At 41.0% G+C, this 19,650-nt stretch overlaps 1 protein-coding gene across 1 annotated transcript in view; it reads right to left on the minus strand.

The window, feature by feature from the left end:
- PTEN (phosphatase and tensin homolog) overlaps positions 1-19,650 on the minus strand; it is a 50,188-nt gene that overhangs the window by 18,795 nt on the left and 11,743 nt on the right. Inside the window, exons 2-5 of the mRNA XM_074589961.1 lie at positions 15,078-15,162; positions 11,051-11,095; positions 5,960-6,003; positions 1,766-2,004 (exon numbers count right to left, since the gene is read on the minus strand). Of these exons, the coding sequence (XP_074446062.1) occupies positions 1,766-2,004; positions 5,960-6,003; positions 11,051-11,095; positions 15,078-15,162 (413 nt within the window). The remainder of the gene's footprint in view (positions 1-1,765; positions 2,005-5,959; positions 6,004-11,050; positions 11,096-15,077; positions 15,163-19,650) is intronic.

A 19,650-nucleotide genomic window follows, 5' to 3' on the forward strand; every position in this document is an offset into this window, starting at 1 on the left:
TGTCTGAGTTCAGGAAGTCAGTTATATAAAGGTGTGATGAAGTGTCAAATCAGAGAGCAGCACTTGACATATAACACTGAAATACGTGCCACAAGGGAAGAAGCAGCTCCCAGAACCTGCACTGGAATAGCTGCTTATAAATTCTACTTTAATGACTACGTGAATCACACGCTGCCCACCGTCCGCATAAAGATAATCCTGCTGAAGTGGAGCTGGTGGGGGGGGCGGGAAATCAACTCTTCCAGTTGAGACACGAAAACCAAAACAAAGTTGCTGGTTACAGACAATATTTACAGCGAAGCTAAACAAGGCTCTCACTATTCCTGTTTGCTAAGTTCTCCATTACCCCAAACATGCCAGAGGTACTACCGGGGTACTGATGAACACTTAACTGACCTTAACGCAGAAAACGTGACCCTCTTTTTACAGCTGAGAAACTGAGGTACAACATGCTTCACTGTGGATTTGTTAAGTTTTATACTTCTCACGATCCAGCTCTTCAGATAATCTTTGCCAGCAGCAGTGATCTACACTGTTTATTCATCACGCAGCTCACTCCTATTCACTATTGTACAGTCTTACCAAAAGCCACAAAGTTTCGATGGGAAACCTTGACACCGTCTCTGCTCTAGTGTCACACCACCACTACCTTCTCAGCAGTACGTGGAATAACAGCTCCAGCTTGTAAAGAGAGCAAACTAAGAAGTTATTTGCTCCTTCCCGTGAATTAACAGGCAAATTCTAAAAATCCTTATGTGACACTTCAGCTCTCAAGAGCCTTCAAACATGAAGCTCTGCTTGTAAGAGGTCTACACACTGTGAAATTAATACTTTATGCAAATATTACAGGAACAGAGAGAACTCTGTACTTGAGCAGGGTGAAACTGGCCTGCTGGGATCATCCCCCTGGGCTGCTCCACCAACATACACAAGGAAACGATGGAAGATGAGCGGGGAAGCTCGCTAAAGTGACCTTGCAAGTCACACCTCATTACAGTTGGAGAAATTTCAAATAAGGAGGTTAAATTCCCATTCATGAGGTGCAACCATACCAGAAAGGTCCAACATACAGTTACTGCTGTCTGTACCACTGACAAGGTCTTAACAGAAAGCTCCTGCAGCTGTGAACATCGTTTCTCTGAAATGACATGCCCCTCATTTCTCCTCAGGAGAAGTACAAGAAACTAAATGGCAGCACCTCCTGAAGCAGGCTCTGAGGCTGCCTCAGCTCTGACGATTAACTACCCTTTTATTGAAAAGGGGCATCCAACAACAGACTCTTCCAGTCAGGATATTCAACTGTAACACGCACTGTAATGACTACGCATCTCCAACCACCACCACAGAAGCTAAGCGAACCTGAGGAGATGAACAACTCATCCATTCAGGCAAAACAAGCTAGAATAATCCTCTTATTTGGGTTAAAAACGCTGAACAAGAAAGTTCACTCATCAACTGCCTATTTGATGCAATACACAGCAGAATGCTATTTAAAAGGCTATTTAAAATAAACTGTGCAGATCGTCTTGAACAGGAGATGGAAGAAAACAGACTGTTTTAGTGTTGTGACTAATTGCTGCTGCTGTTTAGGAAAGCTTTTTCATTGGGAACAATTGCACTGATCCAATAAGTGTTAAAGCTAAATCAAACCCGATATCACACTGATGGCAAGTATTTCTTAAAAGGCTTGACTATTCAAATTGACCTCATGCAGGAAAAGCATAAAGATACAGGTCGGAGAACAGAAGAACAGAAAGTAACTCACCTTCTTGTCTCTGGTCCTTACTTCCCCATAGAAATCTAAGGCATCTTGAGCCTTTAAAAACTTGCCTCGATGCAACAAATATGCACATATCATTACACCAGTTCGTCCCTTTCCAGCTTTACAGTGGATTGCTGCAACATGATTGTCATCTTCACTTAGCCATTGGTCAAGATCTTCACAAAAAGGTTTGATAAGCTCTAGCTGTGGTGGGTTATGGTCTTCAAAAGGGTACTGTGCAACTGCAATGAGAAGCAGTAGTTTATCAAAATCTCAAAAGGAAGTAACAGCAGGCTCAGTTAGACAGGTCAACTGTGCGATAAGCATGCAAAAAATTAACTTTCCAAACACCCCCCCATCTTATAGATAAGTACATTTTTTTATTCCAGTATTATTCAGTAATGTACTGCATACTATATGCACTGCAGACATTTCTCTGGTAATACATAAACAGGCATCCTGCTACATGAAGAGACTATTTCACACCACCACTGAAAAGTGGCACCGACTCTATATCTTATATCCTGAATTCTCTAGAATTTAAGAGTATGCTGACACAAAGAATAACCTTGTGAAAACCCATTACTCCAGCAATAATTAGACTACCTGCTGAGAGAAAACAGGGCCAGACCTCAGTCACTAATCACACAACAGGAATTTTGCTGAAAAATTCTGAGCACAGTTGGGTCTACATTGGGAAAAAAACTCTCAGACCTTGCTCAAAGGGGTTGTGAAACAAAAAAATGGCAACTTCCATATTAGAAAGTGGTAATTGAAAAAGAAATCTCATGTAAGGCACTCGCGATACTTCTGGGTTTTAAAGTCAAACCACCAAAGTTGTCCTTTTTCTTACATGGATACACACAAGCACTTCTTCCATCTAGGGATGGAAAGAATTTCAAGTGAGAATACAAGAGATGAAAGAAAACTCAAGAGAAAAAAAATAAGCAATAAGCAGAGAGAAGCACCCAAACCTCTAATGCCTCAGATAAGATCACAGACAATGCCATGCTGACTGGCAGATTACATAGGGCTGTCCTACTTTCATCAGGAGAACAGCACTTTATGAAGTGCACCCCAATTCTCAATTGACAGACTAGGGATCTTATAAATGCCAGTCTGGTTCACTTAAAAGTTCTCAGCTAGAACCACCATATCCTTTGCTGGTCTAAAAAAAAAAAAAAAAAACAACTACATCTCATTTTTTGGCGAGTGTTTGTATTCATTCCATAAGCACTATTTCTCTTGTCATACATGCAAGAGTCCTTTTGATGAAGCCCCAAGGACTTGAAGAGCAGAAGTGAGGGATGAAGTAATGGACTGCACTGCAGCCCAAGTCCAAAGTCTTCTGGAGGGATCCACAAGGACAATTTACAGAATCACAGAATGGTAGGGGCTGGAAGGGACCTTTAGAGATCATCTAGTCCAATCCCCCCGCCAAAGCAGGGTCACGCAGAGCAGGTTGCACAGGAACTCATCCAGGCGGGTTTTGATATCTCCAGATAAGGAGACTCCACAGCCTCTCCAGGCAGCCTGTGCCAGTGCTCTGCCACCCTCAAAGGAAAGAAATTTTTCCTCAAGTTCAGATGGAATTCCCTGTGTTCCAGTTTGTGCCCCTGGTCCTGTCAGTGGGTACCACTGAAAAGAGTCTGGCCCCATCCTCCTGACACCCACCCTTTAGATATTGATAAGCATTGGTGAGGTCCCCTCTCAGTCTTCTCTTCTCCAAGCTAAACAGCCCCAGGTCTCTCAGCCTTTCCTCATCAGAGAGCTGCTCCAGTCCCTTGGTCATCTTTGTAGCCTTCACTGGACTCTCTCCAGCAGTTCCCTGTCCTTCTTGAACTGGGGGGCCCAGAACTGGACACAGCACTGCAGATGCGGCCTCACCAAGGCAGAGCAGAGGGGGAGGATGACCTCCCTCCACCTGGTGGCCACGCTCTTTTTAATGCCCCCCAGGAGACCACTGGCCTTCTTGGCCAGAAGGGCACGTTGCTGGCTCAATATTCAGTCACAACACAGACCACCCCTTTGGTCTCCCAGGAGACCAAATAGGTAGGCTCAACAAAGTGAATAATCTTTGTTAAAGAAGCAGCAAAGGTTAACGAATGTAAACGTACACTAATAAGTTCTTCCACATGAAAGATCCAAAGACTGCCCAAATTACAGTTTTATGTGAACTTACAGAGATGCCGCTTTCTGAAGCAGATGTAAATGTAAGGAGGATTTTATTTAGAAATCCCCAAGAAAAGCAGCTGTTAGGAGATGCTGCAAATTTGTCCATACAGTTTTGAGTCTATCTTAACTACATCCAATAAGGTTGTACTACTATCCAAAGCAGTCCTGAAAGAACGGCCTGAAAAATCCCAAGTAGTAACAGCATCCCAAAGCTGCTGTCTGAGATTTGGGATCACAGGCAAACCTGGCAGTATTTTCTTCAAAGTTGGAATGAGAAGCAGATGAAATGCATGCCCTGCAATGGTTCAGAGGGATTAAGGAAACATTAGGGTGCACAACCTTGAGCTCAGAGGGTCCAGGGTCCTCTATGGATTTTTGGTTCCTAACACCGGAGCACACAGCATGGAGAACGGTTCTGATTACTCTCTCCAAGCCCCTAGACATTGCAAGAAAAAACCCATAGCAAAAAAAAAAAAAAATCTCTATATATAAAGGAAAGCCTGGGGCAAAGCAGAAAGCAATTTTCAGTATAGAAGTACTTCAGAAACTCCAAAACCCTAGACAGAAAGCTAGCATCCAGATAAGAGCTTTCAACATTTGGTTTTGAATTTGATGCAAGAGCATCCAAGTTGAGTAATGAACCACTGAGTGTTTCATACTAAGCGTACAAATGAAAAGCTCCCCTTGAAATGAATTCACTTCAGAAGATTTTAAAGTAGAACTGCTGTTCCTCTGCTAAGGGAAGTTCCAAGTCACCAACCTGGTTATCTAAGGTAACTAATTTGGGGATGAAAAGAAAGGAAGGCAACGTGTAGCTCTCTACGACAGCAGTGTCTAATGCAGAGGAGCTGTGAAAGGTGGTGTCACAAAGAAAATTTTGGGCTGCGATTGACAGTGAAGGGAGCTGAGCACCCCTGTAACGGAAAGCATAAATTAAAGCACGCATATGTTCCGGACATATTAGAAGCACATCCTTTTCGTTTACGCCTTTTCTCCTCTTACTCAAAGTACTGTTCAAGCAGATCTTAAAATACTTTCTTTTTGGTTTGGATGTATTCAGTAAGATTTTAGGACACTGTCGTTCAACATCGTAAGAGCAAATTAGGAGTGAAGATGACTTCAAAATGAAAATTTCAGTCCTTCTACATTCAGACATTAAAGCAGCCAGTGACATTTTGATCACATCCTAAACACCCTCTTTACAACTAGAGGGATGCTTTAAAATAATCATGAAAGAAGTTGAGCCCTTGCTATGATGTAATATTAGCCAGCAAGCCCAAAATTTATTCATCTCCTACAATTACATACGCACAAGTACTCCTTATCTACCCAACTACTCTGAAGCACTGCATGAAGAGGAACTACAAGCTCTAGTACTGTGCACAGAGATGTTCCTCTGCACAAAAAGCAAAGGTGAATCTGTATTTATTTATTACCTGGGGAGTTAATACTGACAAAACAGGTACATCCATTTCCACTCACCAAGGTCTGATCAAAATGAGCCCTTAAAAGTTTCCCCACTGGTTCTGGTAGCTCTGCAAAGTGTCTTAAGACCCAACTCATCTCAAAGAGGCATCACATGGGAATGAATTTTATTTTTTTTTAAAGCAACTGAAGGTTTGTTCCAAAAAGTTGTTTTACATGAACAGTGATTTAAGTGTTCTCCATTTTTATTCTAAGTGATGCTTCTGCATACCAGAGTTCTCTAAACTTCACATCTAAATTTTACACTGTTTGCACAATGAATTTAACAGAAACTTCTATATAACCCATTCTGCAAAAAATTTGTGCAACAGTAGGCTTCTGATTGTCTTATTAGACCTTGATCTAGTTAACCGCTAGGAACACACTTTTTTGAAAGCATCAAGAACACAGCAAGCTCCTTCAGTGACTCAAAGCAATCTGACACCTTTCCTTGTGCCCAAATCCCATACATTACTATTCACCAGCTCCTCCTTTATACTTTCATCCAGAAACGCTGAAGTTTAAAGAGAAGAACAAACACTGGACAGAAAAACATACCTCTGCAGTTAAATTTGGCGGTGTCATAATGTCTTTCAGCACATCTAAGAAAGAAAAATAGACAAGAGTTCAAGACAAGTCTCTAAGGCACTCCCAACAGCTGTCACACCTTGGAACGTGCAGATCAACATATGGGAAAATCACACATATCGATCACCTTTATGATTTAAAATTATAGTTAGAGGTTACATAGAGAAAAACTGTTTTATTGCAGGTGTATAAAGTTGCTCACTAAAAAAACAGTTATTTTTCTGAAAAGCAATTACTTACTCTATGGTAATTGTGGTCCATCAGTATGGTCTAGTCAGTGCAACTCTCAATGGAGACATTCACACAAGTAACGCAATACACTATTACTGTTTAACACTGTAGTATCAGCAGCTCCAGCCACTCGAGCAGCTTTATGCTCCCACACAAATACATAAAGAGTAGATGCCTATGACCTTCATCCAATTGACTGTGAACTCAAAACACGTGTCAAGATCCCTGAACAATAACACGGGTGTTAGAGGTGACAGGGATCACAAGGACATTTCAAAGACCCTTGGCTAGTGCAACCTAAGCAAGCATTCTTCCTCCAATTACAGGACCACCACAAGGCCACCACAGGCAACAGAAAGCACCACTGAATATTATAACGGAGAGCACTTCTATCAAGTGATCAAGAGATTGTGATACTCCTCTCCACCTTGGCATTTGTTCTTGAAGTTAGGTGAACTCAAAAAAAAACCCAGAAGGCCAGTCAGTCAGTTTTCCCCTCACAGACCCTGGAAAATGGCACATTTCTGAAGACTTCGAAGTTGCATCAATGTCTATCCCACCACTCTCTAACAGTAGCTAGCTAGTAGCACAGCAACCCACACTGTATTTAGTCTTGCAGGATGACTTGCCTCAGGACAAACATCAGTAACCAGATGTAAGCAATACAATCAGCAGGGCTCTAATACAGCCGAAACGGCATGCTGTAAGGAAATAAGCCAGATCAGATGTTGGGGGTAAAGGGAAAGACAGCAAGAAGTGAATGCCCTCTGTAATTTTCCCTGGAGTTGCTCTTTGCAGGCAAAATGATGCACCCCTCTACGATGCAGGTGAAAATGCAGTTCAGAAGGAAAACGAGAACAATCCTGCCCCAAAACAGGCCTCCAGGTTGCCTAGGAGTCATTTCGGTAGACAACACACATCTAGATCTTCGGTTCTGATTATAACCTGTACTCTTCACAGGGTTCAGATACCCACACCAGTTTCAGCACCAGTATAAACTCATCTTTCCTTAATAGGGATGTTAAGACTGCAGCCTTTGGAGCCATATGGAGCTTACTTGACGCTTTCAGCACGCAAAGTCTTCGGCTCCTACTTGTATGACTGTTGCACGTAAGTGGAGCCCTGCATGTGCTACGTTGAGCTTTGGCCACAAGACTCATGGCCACGAGGTTTGCTGGGGTTGCGCATGCACCCAACACTTCCCTTTCTCTGAATTCCAGAGCCTTCTTGAGTCTAGCCTCTGCTAGGGAAAAGCCTGGCAGTTTTTACAGCTCTGAGCACACTGCTGACACTTTCTGTGGGTCGAAGTGATACGCAGCAGGTTAAGCTGGCAGGTGGGACTCAAAAAAAAAACCAAAAAAAAACAAAAAAAAAACCAAAAAAACATGATCTGCACTCAAACCTTTGAGAAGAAAGGTTAGGCACTGTATGCACACTCAAGACGGAGTCATCACACCTGAAGCAGCCATCGGCCACGCTAGGCAAAGCTGCTAGGAAACAAAGCGGTTAACACAAAGGATCTTACCGAAGAAAGTTTCCTCCTTCCTTTTAAATAAATACCCAATTCAAAGGGGTAGTAAGAGATTAAAGTCTTCAAAACAAACAAAAAAATCCACATATGGGCAAAAAAAGCCTTCAAATTTTGAAGTTTGAGAGAGTATCCAGTAGAATACCGTAAGGGATAAAAAAAAAAAAAACAGTTGTGTTGACACCAAGGATAGAAACTGAGCACAGAACATAACCATGTCACTCTTTATGCCCTCTTACGGGAGCTGCACACAAATGCAGAGCTCCAGACATGGCTGTACAAAATATACTCCCATTTCATTACACGGAAAATGTGTATCTGCAGCAGAGACGCCACTGACACACACTTTGGGGGATGCTTCCGTTCCATTCAGGTTTTTTTTTTATACACTGTTAGGCCTGTAATACAGTCAGATCTCCCAATGAAGCTTGAACATTTTTGTGGATTTTGGGGGTGGGGAGCGGGCTGGCACAGTTCTCGTAATTAAAGGGAGTTTAAAGCAACCCAGATCCCAAGTGCTGCCAGCCAGGCACCTTCCTGATCAAAATCATGATCCCACTAATGACAGGACTATAGGCTACCGAAAAGATGGCAGCCTATGCCAAAGCCCAACTTCATGCACACAGAGGTACAGGAAGTACACACATAAAATCCACATTGTTCATTACAGCTCCTTCCTTTAACTGTCTGCCTGTAGGACAGTTAAAAAAATGTACTGGAGAAGATGGGCATTTCTACAATAGGGGAGGTTAACAATTTGGCAGTGTGTGAAGTTAGGAGATGAAACTGGAAGAACATGTTAAAGAAGAACACTGATAGGAACACATGAGAAAACCAACAAAACAGACAAAATGAAACTGAATGCTCAAACATTCATTGGGAAGTTAAATGCCAAGATGCAAGGATGTGGCGTAACTGACATCATTTAAGCATCCTTTCAGAAAAAAAAATCACTCTAAATCCTTTATTTAAAACTGCTCAACATTATTATCAAATTCATATAACAGCTACCTTAAGGGAACTCAAACCCCATGACAGTGTTTGAAATAATTCTGAATATAATCACATAACTCCAGCTCTGAACTCCCACCTCTTTCAAAGACAGACAATAGGTTGATTATTTCCAAAAATTCAGCTTAATCTAAAGAGATGCTGTTCTCCAAAATACCTGAAGGCTGCAATTTCTTCCCATCTTGAAACCAAACGTTGCAACAATTCAGCTAATGGCATTTATGTACTTAACGTGCACAAATTTTGCCCACATAAAGATAAAGAGATAACCTGGCCTCTCTAGCCAGCGATACACAGTTTAAAAGCTATGCTTTCCAAGCAGTGCAGTCATCACTTGAATCTTCAGTTGCAACTGATCCACGTTTTGGGGAAGAAAACCCACACACTTTAAAAGGATGTTTCATCCTGCAAAAGTTTTCATTTGAGGGTGAATATAGTAATTTTAGGAGGTTTCACTTGCAATTGTTTTGAAGTTAGCAACAAGGAAAAAAATCAACAGGAGGTTCTTGCATCGAAAACTGAAAAGTTAAAATTTTTAAATGAAGAACTTGGAAGACAAAAACCTGGACAAGTTCTTTCCACAGTTGAAACCACACGTATCAGCAACATAAATGTCAAAAGCATTTGCCTCATCACTTCTCACTTAAAAACTTTAAAGTTGTTCCTCTGTAGGGTTGGGGGATTGGTTTTTGCTTTTTTCTAAAGCAAAATGATGTTGCTAGCATACAGCAAAATGGAAACTTTTTAAGCACCACCTCCCTGAGGAGCTACCTGCCAAGATGCACAAAAGGCTTACTAAACGCTTACTTTCTGACCAAGCCTTGAAGTTCACACGCAGTGACCTATTGTTTTTACCTGTCACCTCTCGAAACAAGCAGCTCGGTATCAGGCAGCTCAGCAAACCCTGATCTTGTAAGTGATACCAGAGCCACGCTTCACAGAAGCTGACAGCTGAACTGAGCCCCAAGGAGCAGGAGGCAATTCAGCTGTGTCAGTCCTACTCTGCTTCACTCCTCAAACCAAGCTGAAACTGTTAGGAGGCTTCGGAGGGGAGGCGGGGGTCTAATAAAATCACAGTGGTTGGATTTTACATGATACAGATCTTAAGTGCTGAGCTCCAGAAGACTTCAAAGGAAGATATCCAGAAAGCTGCCTCTTTAGAGAGCTTGCAACTACATGCGGAAGGAGCTATCAGCTATTCTAGGAAGCACTGTCTTTTCCACCCATAAGTGCCACCAAAACAGCATTTATTAAAATGCTGGAGAGTTTCTAAGTTGGAGAAAGTCATTTTTTCACTGAACTCTATGAAAGTTGTTCAATGAGTTTATTTCAATGCATATTTCGTTTACATTATCTTTTTCTGTCACATCCTACCCCAGGATTTATATAACTAGTATGCCATTTCTCAGCTTCTAGTATCACCTCACTCCAGCATCAGGAAACAGAGTTGCCTGATAATAATTCAGAGTTGCATTCAACTAATTCAGAGGCATATTTAAATACTTATTTTTAATGACCAGCAGATTACAATGTAATGCATTGCCTGGGTTTCCATACTACAGTAATTTTTCCATTAATTGCAGATATTTAGAAACTTATGCATTTAAAAAAAAAAGCCTTAAGAGCTGAGAGAATCAATAAATCTTCAACTTAGGTTTCTGGGAAAAAACGAGGGGTAGGAAAACCATGACCTACTTTTCAACACCAGCTGACAAATCATTTATACAAATGAAATTAGTCTAAGCTAACGTATAAAGATGATCAAGGAACAACAACAAAAAAAATCCCTTCTGTAACAAGAACAGCTTTCTGAATAACCAAGTTTTCAGAGGAAAACACTACATTTACAGAAGTGAGTAACTATCACATGATAGTCAAGAAGAGCGAGGAAGTGAACAGAACCTGGGTACCAATATGGTTCAATTAAAAAAAAAAGGAAAAAAACAGGACAGTATTAATTTGGCAATTTCTTCACTGTGGACATTAATACACTAATAGAAAGCCTGCTGTGAATTACTTTTCACTTTTTAATCACATGGTACAAGCTCCAGATGGGCTAGATGCCAAGTCATTTAAAAGCGTTCAAGTAATATGAATACACACCAGCATTTCATTTAACCTCACTCAGCTCCACTAAATGAAGTAACAGTGCCCTCAATCAGGCCTAATTGTTTTTAAAAATGTGCAAAACATCTCTAGCTCTGCTTTAGTACAGCAACAAGCCACTTTCACTCATAAGCTATTTTTAGAACTCATTATTTTGGAAAATACATCTATAAGAGCATACTTACAGATTGTATATCTTGTAATGGTTTTTATGCTTTGAATCCAAAAACCTTAAATAGAAAGAAAAAAAAGGCATGCATTAATATACATTGCAATAACGTTGACCTTAATTTGCAGCGTCGTTAAAGCGGCATCCAGAATGTGCAGTCCTGCATTCCAAGCCCCAGCTGGCTCTGCAGTGCCTCAAAGTCAAGGAGGCAGCATGTTGCAAACCTCGCTCATATGAATAACCCAGCAGCAATAAGACGACCACTTACGCAACTGAGGAGACCAAGATCTGACCTGCAACTGAAATATTTATCCTACGGACCAACCTGCGCTGATTTCTAAGATAGCTGCACATCAGTACGTTAAGCTGAGGAAGGGTTGTTCATTTTTAAAGCAGAAAGCGTGGATTACACGAGGTATCTGTAAACACTTGCAATTTAATCACCTACGCAAAATATTTTGCCACTGCAGTGTTTCCATTGGGGGGGGAAAAAAAAAAAGGCAGTTAAACTAACTTTCATATTCCAGTCAGAATCATTTTGTTTAATACCAGGTTTTTAAAATGGCCATTATTTGCCACTGAGGACAGTGCCCAATGACATACTAGGTGCAGACAGGAGGAGGAGGAAGACCACTATACGTTTTCCACACCCATTTCATTCTCATGCTCACTTTGTAACAAAAACTTCCCATACAAGCCTCAAAGAGCCAAACTGCAAACATGATTCATCAAAATTGCCATGATTATATATGATGTGTCACCTGGCAAGGTTCAAGAAGAAATAACATACAAATGTTTACACTTAACATCATCAACAGTGTGTATCTGCACATCAGCCAGAAGGAATTTAATTAGCCATGACAGAACATGCTGTTCAAATTGAAAAGAAACACTAGCTGCTAAAATCCTGGAAAGCTCAAGCAAAAACAAGCTCTGGTTATCAGTCATAATATTCCAAAAGAACCTAGAAGAACTCTGTGGTTAAACCCATGCGTTAAAATAAGAACAGATGTGAACACTCCTTGAGCGGCATCCAGTACGAGACTCCAGTTTCATCGGCAAAAATGTTTCATGACTCCCACTGGCACCTCTGTTGGCAGACTTCGAGAGATTAAGGGAGATGGTGGATGTGGCGATTTGTTCAGGAGATGTCCTCGCTTGTTTAAAACACACTGGAGAGCAAGGAGAGCTGACCGTTTCTGCCAGTAATATCCACAAAGCTGAGTATAAATTTTCATGCAAGTACTTTTCTAAGGACAAAATTCCATCTAAAACCTCTAAAAGCCTCAGTCACTGGAGAGAGCCAGCAGTCCAGGTCATACTTCTCATACAGTATCAGCATTAAATTTGTCAGGATACCGGCTATTCAGAAAAAGCCCACTGGCATATCCTGGCTCAATACCAATTGCTCCGGAGCTCAAACACGTTGAATTTCAGCATAAAAAGCTCTTGGGGGGAAAAAAAAAAATCCACAATAAAGAGACAACAGGAGCAGCTGAGGACCTGCTGACTGCAACATGCAGAATGCTACATGATCACTTTTTGAGCATTATTCTCATTTAAAAATAAGGGGCAAACAAACATCATGCTACTTTAGCATCCAGTTCCCTACAGCCACTAAATTTATATCTCTCCATATCTTAATTTGGTTAATTACACTTTTAGGTGATCACTACTCCTTTTGATCAGAGTGTTTATGGACAACTTAATAATTACATAGGCATTCCCTTTGAAGAGTCTAATTTACACATATCTACATACTTAAGCAATAAAAATATATTTTCCTTTACACAGAAGCAACCAAAATCAATGCTGTGAATAGAAGAAGGCCTCCAAAGACTACTGCCAATTATTATTTATTCAGATTATTCCCATGTCCTGTACTCCAAGTCCAGCCCTTGCCCCTATCCTACAATCTGTGAAGGCGGAGTCCATCAGGCACCACGTGTTTCACATGGCAGATGCAATGCCCACATCAGCTTCATGAAATGGTGGCTCCAACTGCTGGTAAAGAAAAGACGGCTAGATGGTTTGTTTGTGGGCCAGCAAAAGCTTCTTCTCGAGGGCAAGCTGCGTGCAACGATACGATTAGAAAACACAACTTCACACCTCCTAACAATTCTAGCAGAGACATACACACTCAGCAAGAATATTTACAGATCGCTATGCTGAACCTCACCAATGTGACCAGCTCTGGAAAAGAGGCTTCTCCTCACTACCGCATGACAGAACAAGGTTGCTTCTGCAAGCCTGGTCAAATCCAGCCTCTGACATTTTCGGTACCATTCGTGGATAGTGAGACTCGTCGAGTCAGTTAGCTATGCAAAAACGAAACTCCCTCAAACTCATCTGCAGCTAACTGCAGCTGCGCGGGAAGTCGCTGCCTCCAGATGACTGATTCTCAGTTGAGGGTTACGATTCCTCCCAGTGTGTGAACCAAGGAACCATCTCAACTCATTTCTGTACAAACCTGGATGCAAACAGTTACCAGTGAAATTCAAGCAGCGCTAATTCTGCCTGCCAACAATGATGAGAAACTTTCTATGGCATCTCAAACCTGGGAACAGCACCTTCTTGCCCAGATCACAGAATGTTTGTCGTTGCAAGGGACCTTTGGAGATCATCTAAGTCCAATCTCCTGCCAAAGTGGGGTCACCCAGAGCAGGTTGCACAGGAACTCATCCAGGTGAGGCCTGAATACCTCCAGAGAAGGAGACTCCACAGCCTCTCTGGGCAGCCTGTGCCAGTGCTCCATCACCCTCAAAGGAAAGAAGGTTTTCCTCATGTTGAGATGGAATTCCCTGTGTTCCAGTTTGTTTCCGTTGTTCCTTGTCCTGTCGCTGGGCACCACTGAGAAGAGTCTGGCCCCATCCTCCTGACACCCACCCTTTAGATATTGATAAGCACTGGTGAGGTCCCCTCTCAGTCTTCTCTTCTCCAGGCTAAACAGACCCAGGTCTCTCAGCCTTTCCTCATCAGAGAGCTGCTCCAGTCCCTTGATCATCTTTGTAGCCTCTGCTGGACTCTCTCCAGTAGTTCCTTGTCCTTCTTGAATTGGGGAGCCCAGAACCGGACACAGTACTCCAGATACACCCACTTCGAACTTCAGTGCATAACCATGCCCCTTACTGCACTATCCCCCCATCCCCAAACATCAAGTCTCTTGGAAAGCTACTGAACTTATGACCTCAAACGCCCAAGACCTCAAAAGCACCATACATTAAAAAAAAAATTAAAATCAGAATTTACAATCCTAAAACCACAAACATTTGGCAGCTTCTGCCAAGTATTTATTTGTTAATGCAACCTCTGTTCTCCAGGTAGGGTGTTGACTAAACAAATTACAATGATGCTCCTAAAACACTAAGTAGATCTTCCACAGTTGTATCCAACAGTTCAGAGTAGATAACTATTTGATGTTAAAAATGACAACCTGCAGGTTGTTTGGTTTTTCTTTTTTTTTTTTTTTTTTTTTTCAGAACATGCTATAAAGCATCACCAGCAATAATGAATTTTAGCTGATTCTTCTCCTCGTCCATAACTACTGAACACAGCCAGATGTAAAAGCCTTTAGATAAAGTCACCTATATTTACTACTTTAAACCAAAATTCACTTATCAAGCACTTAGTTTATCAATTGAAGAAAGGATATGGGCAAATGTGTTCTGAAATGCCATCAGCTATCTCGGGAAACTCTCAACATCATGAACAAAAGCATGGACTGACATATTTCTAAAAGCAAAGAACCTCCTTTTCCTCCAACACAATTTAATGAAGTCAGTTTTCAAACTAAAAAGCAGATTACATGTATTTGAGATCAACTCAGAACAGCAGGCTGGCCTAAAGTTCTTGAAAATATCATTTTCGTTGTTTCCAACGTTTTTCAGGAAAGCTATTAAGGCAGCATCTACCAGATGCAAAAATCTTGCCATTGCTATGAGTCAGAATGCACATCCTTTCCTTAGGAGAAAATTAAATGTGCGCAGAAAAGGATACTTAAGATTTACAAGAATAAGTTAAGGAAAAGAAAAATAAAGCCTTACCTTACTACATCATCAATGTTGTTCCGGTATACTCCTTCAAGCCTCTCCGCAGGAAAACCCATAGCAATTATGTTTGGATAAATATCTGAATATGCAAGTTATGGAAACATCTGTCAAGCACGTGGAATTTCTACAATAGCAGCAAATGGACATTAACCAAACATTTAACCATATCAAAGTCAGGGCAACAACTCTGATCGACTCCCATACGTGAACAATTCAGCTTCATATATGCAGTAATAAGGGATCTTTTAAAAAAAAAAAAGCTGAGAAAAAGACTGGCAGGGGGTGGGGGTGGTGTGGAACCAGGAGGGAAACTTTTGAAAACACAATACTTTAATACTTTGACCACAGCCCCTATAAGAGAAATCTCCTTAATCTCAAACAGTTAACTTAGTAGGAGTTCATGCTACTAAGCAGCTGATGGTTAACATCCATTAGGAAGGCAATCCACTAGAAAAGAAGAGCCAAGTAATCCACTTCTATCGTACAGCAGAATCACATGGATGCTACACGCTGGTCTTGCTCTACAGTTTCAGTGGCATATTAAATCCAATGGGGAACTATTAAAATAGTCTTATGTGACTGAACTGCAAGATGTTCCAAATTAAAACCCATGTTCAAGTGCCCAGTGATCCCAAAATAGGTATACCACACAAAGCAGCAAAACAAATAACAAAAAAAAAAAAAACATATTTCAGGCACGCAAGCCCTGGCATGGCTACATAAACAATAATGTTCTTATCACTTTCCATGATTTCTACATAACAGACCACTATAGCAGCTGCTAAGGTAGCTCTGAATGCCTAGATGTAAGTTATTGCAATAGATTGGAATGTACTGATTTGAAAAGGATTATACACCTTGTTTATTAAAAAAAAAAAAAACACAAAACAATTCCACACTTCTGGAAAAAATATTTTAGTTTCTTATTCTGAACTACCTGTAACTCACTTGCCAAAAGTAACCTGAAACAAAGAACTTAGTACCTCTTAGAAAAAACAAATTAGCACCAAGGAAAAAGGCCAAATAAGAAAATGGTAAGTCTACCTCTAGAGATGATGTACTAAAGAATTCACAACAAAGTGCTAGAAAATGACTGCTATTTATTTTCCTGGTGGTGTAATGCTATATGGATTTAATTATTCTTTTCTTTCTTTTAAGCAGAACTTGAGAAAAGAAAGTATTCCCAAGTTTCAAATGTTATTAGAAATGATAATGAAGAAGCCTCACTGAAAAGCAAAACAGAAATGAAACTAGCAGCTCAAAAACAGACCATACCCTACCACATTAACATACTCCTCCTCAAACTAATTTTAGACTGAGTAAGAACAAAGCACGATATGTTCGAAGCTGTCCCTGCTTTAAACAAGGGGGCTGAAACAGGTGATTTCCAGAGGTCCTTTTCGATCTAAATTATTCCACAACTCTTAAGAATCATTTTTATTTTTATGGTTAAAATATAACAAAGCTCCAAAGAGTAACCATCAGAATGGAAGACACTGCAGCAGCATCCAAGAGGTTAATAATCCATTTACTTGTACAAAAAGAAAGGCCTGAAGTCGGACGCAAACTACTTTACTCCATCCTTGCAGAATTCCCACAAGCTTAAGCACTCACGGGGAGGCAGCATGGACCAAGTTCTGCATTTACACAGTTAACCAGAAGACTTAAGAAAAACATTAAGAACTGAATACACGGAAATAATGTTTTCTACTCTCAAAAAAGGAATCAGCGTTTACTATGTTGTAATCCAAGTATTAATAGACATTGGTCTGCTTGGACTATTCAAAAGATGATTTATGCAGACGATGAGAAAAATATGAAAGGTTTTGAGAAATCAAAATAAATAGCTGTAGCTGCCTTAAATACAGACACTGAAGGGGGTTCACATCTGGTTTCCAAGCTATTCTGTACATGCCCAAACCCCAGAAAAAAGCTTATCTTGGGGAAAAAAAAACCCAGAATATTAAGTTGCTTAACTTTCAGAGCTTGTGATAATTTCAGATACCATCAAATCACGTAAATCTTAAACTTTGAACTTCACTCTGAACATATTTTACTCCGCAAGCAGTCCACACCTCTGTGTTAAATTAACAAAAGGTGCCGTATAATTAGCAATGTATTTACTATTTTATCCGTTACTACTTGCCACACGCAGAAGAAACTGTCTACAAGTCACATGCGCCTGCTCTATGCCTATTAGCAGTGAGTTACCTGACTTTCAGCTAGCACAGCCCATCACTCCCTCCTGATTTCAGTCTGATTTCTACCTACTGCCAGTTCTAGGACTTGTACTCAAAAGCACCTCCTTTTGCATCCTGATCTCAGCAGCAGAGTCAAATAAATTCCCATAGCAAAATAATCCAGTATATTGGCCGGCTTTCCATGGCATTTCTCTGTAGAAGACAAGCACTCATGCTAGCCACAGGGGTAGGGTAAAATAAATTCATTTTGACACACCACATCAAAATAAAACTCAGTTTCAACTGCAGTATCACCCATGAGGCAGGTGCCCAAACTTCACCAAATTACCATGTAGCTTGCTCAAATTTCTATTTGCTATCATGAGCTTTACTACACGTTTTTTTCCATGCGCTTCAGCCTGCAGTTTACGTTCAGATGCTTTTCTTCTGCTGTTGGCTTTTCCTCCCTGAGAGGCTAAGAAAGGAGATGCTTTCCAGGATTCCCAGCTGGTGCAGGATGGAAGCGAAGCAGACAGACACCCCAAGCGAAGGGAACAGAACATCTGAACAGCGATATTTCCAGTTTGCAGGCTCACAGACGTGTTCAAACACCAAAGCCTCAAAACACGCAGGCAGAGAGAGATAAAAAGTTCAAAATAACCGGGGCGGTCTCACGCTTTTGGAAAGCTCCCACATTTCATGTGACTGACCCCTTTCCCCTCCCTCGCTCCTCAAGGGCGATGCACAAGCCGTACATGCAAAACTCACGTGCGTTTCTTCTTTTAAATAGGAGCAAGCCAGCAGAAGTGAATGCTTGAGTTTAACCGTGCATCATTACAGGTGCGTTTTTAAACCCAGAGCTGGTATTGCAAAAGGTGTTCCACAATATGCCAGTAAAGAAATGGAAAAAGACTTCAGATGGGCGAAGCAGAGGAGAGTATGAATCCATTTACTGATGCTGATTCAGTACAAGTGTTGTATGCTCTGGGGTACATTTTTTTTTTTTTCAGTGTTGCTGAAAAACAAATATCCAACAGTGAGCCTGGCGGGGGGAGGGCTGCTTTTAGAAAAACATGGTATTTTTTTTTAAACAGGCAAGCCAATTTCTCCCCCACTGAAATATCAGCGTCCTGAAGTACCTTACTTATTATCTCAAAGTATTAAACTGGAATGCAATTCACACGCCACTGCTGACTCACTCGTCTGTCTGCAACAGATCTGGCATTAAAGGACACGGGCCACAGCGAGCGAAGGACACCCCTCCACAGCAGACGTGTGAGGCTGCTGGCTTTGCCTGCACCCAACGAAAAGCAAGCAACAACTACGACAAATGTATTCATACTGCTGGTGAAGACTGTTTTACGTCTTTTTAGTATATGCTTCTGACAAGCACGTTGCTTTGAAACTCTTTTGTTGGTTCAAGCAACAGAACAATGCCTTTTGCTTTAAGGAGCAACATAAGATGGAAGAACAGAGTGGAAGTGCTGCTGCTGTTTGCACAGATGATCTAAATCTCTGAGCAGAAATAGCAGTTTCATCACTTAATTAACAAAGCTGTCGTAAAAATCAAGCTCTTCCACCCTTTCCTCTCCTGCGAAAAGATGCCCCGAGATCTGCAGCAAGGGAAGGGGATGGTTGGTACTGCATTGGTACTAGTTTGCCTGTCCTGTGATCGCAGCACAGAAGGGCACAAAGACAAGCCAGTATTGAAGCAACCATCCACTGAACATCATCTTCAGGAAGTTCTTCTACCACCAGCCAGGCTCAACACTGCAGAGACACCGCTTTTCACACCAGTTACTTTAACATTGATTTCCAAAGCTGAAATTAAGATATTCGCTACTGAGACAAGATTTCTTACAAAGGAGCTTGGAAGCTGGGCTTACATTCAAAGCAAGAATTCTGAGTCATCATGAAATTGGTAATGATACTGACAATTTTAGAAATCTAGAAGAACTGATGATTTAAAACATGCAACAAGTTCATTATCAATTCCAAGGTTTGGGTTTTTTTTTTTTTTAGACAGGCAAATGAAAATGGATAAAGCCTCAGCCATTTATTGAGGCAGTTCTACAACACACACAAAACAGAGTTAACCAAACTGTCCTAACTACCAAAATTTAAAGTGGGCTTTCTTAAAAAAAAAAAAAAAAAACACCAAAAACCAAAAAAAACCCATACAACCACAAAATAAACCCTGCCACATTTTGCCAAAGTAGCTCTTTCCTAGGAAATCCATGCCCAGAAATGGTTTCAACGGTTTTTAAAGCACTCATTCCTTTCTCAGTCTTGTAAACATGGAGGCCAGGATTTTAGTCAGGAACCATAATAAAAAAATACATGAGACAGACTCACGATACACAACAGCAAAACATTAAAATGCCATC

The sequence above is a fragment of the Larus michahellis genome, chromosome 6, assembly GCF_964199755.1.
Source record: "Larus michahellis chromosome 6, bLarMic1.1, whole genome shotgun sequence".
Classification (NCBI taxonomy): domain Eukaryota; kingdom Metazoa; phylum Chordata; class Aves; order Charadriiformes; family Laridae; genus Larus; species Larus michahellis.